This window comes from Sturnira hondurensis, unplaced genomic scaffold (assembly GCF_014824575.4).
Source record: "Sturnira hondurensis isolate 20B ecotype Veracruz unplaced genomic scaffold, ASM1482457v3 Scaffold0017436, whole genome shotgun sequence".
Taxonomy (NCBI): Eukaryota; Metazoa; Chordata; class Mammalia; order Chiroptera; family Phyllostomidae; genus Sturnira; species Sturnira hondurensis.
This window is the reverse complement of record NW_028090067.1, coordinates 1,739,130-1,745,336: the sequence shown is the minus strand read 5'-3', so window position 1 is coordinate 1,745,336 and position 6,207 is coordinate 1,739,130. Positions and strand designations below refer to the sequence as shown.

Sequence of the window (6,207 nt, the reverse complement as noted above, 5' to 3'; positions counted from 1 at the left end):
AAAAGCACAAAAGATGAAAAGAAACTCGTATTGCTACATAATAAATACTTACACTGTGCTCCCAGCTTTGTCCTAAGTGCTATAAAGATGCGGAGTTTGTCTCCTTAGTCAACAACTGTGTGGTAGCAAAGACCAAGGTGAGATCAGAAGTGCAGAGGTGGGCCCCACAGGTATCAAGGAAACAGAGGGATGAGGAAGGCCTGGAAGAAGCCAGAAAAATTTTCCACTAAAACAAAACAATATTTTTGAAGTCACTTATGCTTTCTCATGACCAGCCTACTTCTGTTGGTACATACCATTTCATCATTTCCCCTTTCGTTGTTGTCTGGAGAGAGGAGACTCACTTGTTGCCCGGTAAACTCCCTTGTCCTCCTTACACAAGAAAGGAAATCCTGACATGAACACACAGCCACCAAAACAAGTTAATATTTTTATGTCTTGGAGTTGAACCTTCTAAAATACAGATAAAGTGTTCATTCCTCAAGATTCCTTTTCTTTGAAACTTATCAGCAAAACACTCTTGAACTTGGAAACTGAGGAGAGGGAGAGAGGAAGGAGAGAGAGAAAAAAGAAAGAAAAAAATGAGTTTACCCAAATCATCTGCTTCACAGTGCACAGGTAACATTTGCAATTTTCCTTTTTTTTTTTCAAGGGGAAGATTTTGGGTGGGGAAGAGGTGATAAATATGTTGAAGGACAAGACAATTGGAAAGCATGCAGTAAAGAGAGACAGAGAATGAAACAGAGTGAAATAAAAGAATGGTTAGAAGAGTATCTGATATACTGGAAAGATCACTGGACTTCAGTTCAGGGATCGCTACAATTCTGTTTCAACCTTCTTTGTGATTCACTGTGTCCCGCTGGGCAAGGTCCATCACTTCCCTGGAACTCACTTTCCTTGTCTGTAAATGTGTGTTGGGAAGGAGAAGAGGAACTACTAGATAAATTCAAAGTTTTATATGATTGATTCACAAAAGGGCTTTGGGAAATGAGATATGAAAAGAGGAGAGCAACAGAGAAACGAGAAAAACAGAGAAAATGAGAGGAAGGAAGAGAGACAGGGAATGAAGGGGAAAAATGGGAGTGACTTAAGAAAGAAAAACTAGGCACATCTGCCCAACTTCATCAGTCAGTCTTAAAATTAGTAATGCATTACTCTATTGTTCTACATTGTTCTGGCAGTGTGGTCCCCAGACCAGCAGCATCAGCTGCTCCTGGGAACTTATTGGTTCCATACCAACACTACCTGGGTTCTGAACTCTGGGGATGCGACCCTGCAACCTATGTTTTAACAAGACCTCCAGATAATTCTGATATATACTGAAGTTTGAGAATTACTCAACATAGACAATGCAAGAGGAAGGAAATATGTAAGGTTAAATTAGAATTTGTTATTACTCTTGCTTAGGAAAATTAACCATGTTTATGTCTTTCTACAGACAGAGAATGCTTCTCTTCCCCCATCTTCTTGTGGGCCGTTGCTGGGATCTCCATCCTACTCCTCAGTGCCTGTTTTATTGCCAGATGTGTTGGTGAGTTCTGATGGTCAAATTCAACCTCCCTGGGGAATATTAGGAGTAAATTCTTTCTTGCTGCCCATAGGTTCTCTTCTCCCATAAAGAATATTTATATTCCACTTTTACCCTTATTTATCTCCAGGTTATCCCTCAAGCCAGAAACACCAACTAATATAGAGCTGTTACCAAATTTCAGTAACTGCTGGTCATTTTTCATAATAGTTTTCATATACATGGTGGTCTTGAGTCCTTCCCTTTGTCCCCCTGCTATTGATAAGTGAAACTCTTTCTATGAGGTCCTAGCCACAGACACAACAAACCACTTTTTGGAAGGAAGGGTAGAAAGGGTTAGACTTGGCATAAGAGGGAATGCTAACATATTTGTTTTCTCTGGGCCTTTGAGCCTGAAATAAAGTACATTCACTTTTATAAATTAGAAAAACCATAAAATATAAGTTCCCTCTTCTTTCTTTCAGTAAATCTCGGTGCCTCTTCATGCAGAAAGAAAAGTAGACAGTAAGAAAATATGATAGCTGTTGCCTCTTTTCTTATAAATAAAAATGATAAAATTTATTTTACCAAGAGTAGTGAACATGAACTGTGCCCCTGTCCTTACAGTGACATATCACATCTTCCAACTCTGTGATGAGAAGAGGGTCCAGCCACATGAGGAGTTCTTGGAATTCTCCTGCTACAGTGATGGATCCGGTAAAACATTCTTTAAATTGGAACATCAACATTTACTTAGCAATATTTTTGGTTTTCCAGGTTGAGTTGGGGGTAAATAGAGTAGTTGGAGTAAGTCCTGTTTTTCACAAACTGTAGAATCTTGCCTGTACTGTAATAGAAGGATGAGAAGTTGGGTAAGAAGACAGGAAATGAAATTAGCACTGGAGTTGGAAATCTAGGGGATATCACAGCACACTTTTAGAATGAATTTGAGGTTTGTATCTGGACAGTAAATCTAGAAGTGGATGGTGTTATCCCCTGGAGTGAACTATTTTTTAAAATTCATCACCTGCTTCCAAAATTAAGTATAGAAAAAAATGTATAGAATAGGAAATTTGGAAATACCTCAGAAATACTTGGTATGTTCTTATGTATAGCACTGTTCCAAGTCTTAGAAAAATGTCATGCGACACTAGAAAATGACTTCCTTCTTTGGGCTATAATTTCCTCACCATCAAACTGAGAGAGTCTGGACTATTTATTTTTAGTCTAAGAAATTTAGTCATCTGTACAACCAGCTTGGAGATTTTGCTGAGAGTACGTTACTCGGGCAACATGAGAGATGGTTGCTTGAGTGTCACTCACATAAAATGCATAACTTTCTCTGACCTTGGCAGTCTAAGAGCAGGTAATAGGCTTAGATCAATAGCATAATTGAGATAGCTAATATTAAGATATATCCAGAAAATAAGGGGTATGCTCAAAAGACAAGAATATTGCCCTTTGTGTTTACTGACATGAGAATTATCTAAAGCCTTAAATAATAAGGTGGGGATGGGGAGGTATGAACAAGAGGTTTCAAGGCTTACGACTATAAATGGTGGACCTCATTGGGCCAGATGAAACTTGCCCAGTTTGTTATGGGACGTTCACGGAAACTTCTCTCCTCTTAGGTTCAGTCAGGAATTGCTGTCCATCGAGATGGGTACATTTTCAATCTAGCTGCTACTTTTTTTCTACAAACACCATGACCTGGTCAGCAAGTGTGAAAAACTGCTCAAACATGGGAGGTCATCTGGTAGTTATCAACACGCAGGAGGAGCAGGTAGTTGAAGGATAGCCTTCCGCATGTCAGTGCGGCCTTCTGCACATAATCTATCCCTTCTTCCACATACGTGTGCAGTGCTTGGACCACAATGAATATTTTTTAATGAATGTACTGAAATGCATGCCCTTCTTACTATTTCTGTAAGTCAGTACCTACTCTAAGGTATTTTCATTTCTAGAAGAGTCCAAGAAAAAAAAGAAATTTCTGTGTTTAGTTCCTTTATTGTAAAACGGAAAAGACAAGGTTAGGAGTTCATTGTAGAATGACTATTAACTATGCTTATAAATGTATTTGAAAGAGAGAAAGCAAATAGTGCCCATTAGCTTTAAGCTGTGATTAATAATGTTTTTGCACTAATCTATGCAGTAGGCTTTGCTACAAATAACAGTAGATAAACTTTGAATGAATTATTGAGAAACTTGTTTGTTTAAGGCTCTTTTTTTGTTCATTAATTTTATGTTGTATATATTTTTACCACCAATTAAAAAATCAGAATATAAATCCCCATGATGTTGGTATTTCAGGGCCATGTATTTATCGTCTTTAGTCCAGATCCTACTTTATCTCTTTAAATAACAATTACCTTCAACACTTGCTTATAACTGGAATAACTAATCTCCTATTTTTTTGACTGTGGATCTTCCATAGGAATTCCTCTTCCATGAGAAACCTGAAAAGAGAGAGTATTATATTGGACTAACAGACAAGGTGACTGATGGTCAGTGGAAATGGGTAGATGGCACACCTTTCATGAAGTCTCTGAGGTAATTCCCTTCTTGTAGGAGAATTTAATACTACCCCAAACCCTAAAATTAGCCCATTGTTAATGGGAATTCTCACAGCCCCTTCTGTTCCATGAGATATATTCAGGTCCATCCTATTGCTTATTTTCTGAGACCATCTCAAATACGAAGGGAGGTAGGTGAGTATGAAAAGGGGAGCAGGATTGAATACTTATACTTTGGAAATGCAGCAGGAGCAAAGTATAAAATTCAGATTCTTAAGCCCCAAAACTGTTACAACAGACAAAAATAGTAACTTTTAGAAAGATAGAAGATTCTTACGGGGTGTAAAAAGGAACCCCAATGATAATGGCTTAATAATGGCTTTACAGCATTAGAGAACAACATTCTGGAGTTTTCAAAGTTCTAATCTCATTCTCAGTCTCATTTAACCCGAATTACATCCTTCTGAGATACGTCGATATGGCTGACTTCACTTAACATTTAAGGAAACTAAAGGCCAGGGGGCTCCGGTCAGTTTTGAGAGTCCAGCCCACATGCTCTGATACTTTAAAAAGTTGCTTCGATACGACACAGTAATACCATTGAAGTGTGCACCTAAGTTATTACGAACTCTGTGTGGGATAAAGGGAACCACATGTGACATGTCACATGAGTGCGAATAAAACTTATCCACCAGGACATCAGTCCTTCCCATAACTTCTCCTTGGGGCTGTCAGTCTTTGAGGGTGACAGAATGGAAAGGCTGAAAGATCCAGTGTGGCTTCACTACCCACAAACTCTATGACTTAGACAAATGATTCAGCTTTTCTAAGATCCCTTTTCTTCATCAATAAAAGGGTGAGAAGGGTGAAAGTGTTGAGCAAAGCAGAAAAGAAAGACTCGTGAACACAGACAACAGCCTGCTGACTGTCTGAGGGGAGGGCGTTAGGGGAGTAGAAACGAGTAGAGGAAGGATACATGTGATGGGAGGGGATTTGACTTGGGGTGGTAAATTCACAGTGCCATATACAGATGGTGTATTATAAAATTGTATAACTGAAACCTATATAATTTTATGAACCAATGTCACCCCAATAAAGTCAATTTAAAAAAATAGAGATTGTAATACCTACCTCACAAAATAGTTGTGAAGTTAAATAACATAAGTAACTTGCCTGGTGTATTAGATTACTTTACCTCTTGTAGCTGGGATTTAAAGTTTCCTGTGTTTTGTTTTGTTTTTTTCTTTTTTTCCTCTTAGCTTCTGGGATGTAGGGGAGCCCAACAACTTAGCTACAGTGGAGGACTGCGCCACTATCAGAGACTCTTCCGATCCTAGGAGAAACTGGAATGATGTGCCCTGTTTCTTCAATTTGTTTCGGATTTGCGAGATGCCAGGAAAGAGTATTTTGAACAAATAAAAATCTCCAAGAACAGAAGACACGACTTAAATGTATAAACGAGGAGGAACAGGACCATGGGCAGAGCCACAGCTCCTACAGGAGAAACGCATTTGCAGCTTAGATGTCAATAAAAATAAGTCATTTTGAATGTTGTAATTCGTGATACTGACTGAAGTACGTTTTTCTCTACATTAGTCTCTCAGGCCTTCTCAGAATTTATGAGGCAATTCTCTAGCCAACGCTGTGAGAAGAAAGACATATGCTCCTTTTTGGTACACTTGCTTTATTTGTGAGAATTTAATGAAAATACAGGGACAAACAGCAAGTACAGAGTTCATCAAAGAAGAAGTTTTTGGAAAGCGCCTTTGAACAATCACCTGAATCCACTGCCCTACATCAGCTCCTCTTCTTTCTGGTTTCTGAAAAGTCTGTCTTCTCTTCCTGGGTTCATACTGTTTTTATCCCCTGCCCAAACATATATTCTCAATATGTTCTATACAAGGAGTAAGAAACTTCAAGTCATGAAACTTATTATTGCTCAAAAAACTGGTGTGGACTTTTGAGCTAGAGGCCTCTACTGCCTCTTGCTAAGGAAAGGTCATGGTTACCTGCAGCTCCAAACAGACTGTCATCTAGTTCACACCCTTTTTTCTCTATTCTCTTCCACTGACTAATTAGATTTCACCTGAATTTGTATCTATTGCTCAGCCAGGGCCAGAGTTCAATAGTCAAATTATTCTAAGAAAGCATTCAGCTTCACAGTTTTCTATTTCAAGCCTATTTACT

General features: G+C 38.6%; 1 protein-coding gene across 1 annotated transcript; it reads left to right on the top strand.

The window, feature by feature from the left end:
* Nucleotides 1-365: 365 nt before the first annotated feature.
* Nucleotides 366-5,786, top strand: CLEC4E (C-type lectin domain family 4 member E). Its single transcript, XM_037068166.1, has 6 exons — nt 366-618; nt 1,439-1,531; nt 2,135-2,224; nt 3,139-3,290; nt 3,942-4,057; nt 5,280-5,786. The coding sequence occupies exons 1-6, from the start codon at nt 582-584 to the stop codon at nt 5,437-5,439; spliced, it is 648 nt and encodes a 215-aa protein (XP_036924061.1). The 5' UTR covers nt 366-581; the 3' UTR covers nt 5,440-5,786.
* Nucleotides 5,787-6,207: the final 421 nt, after the last annotated feature.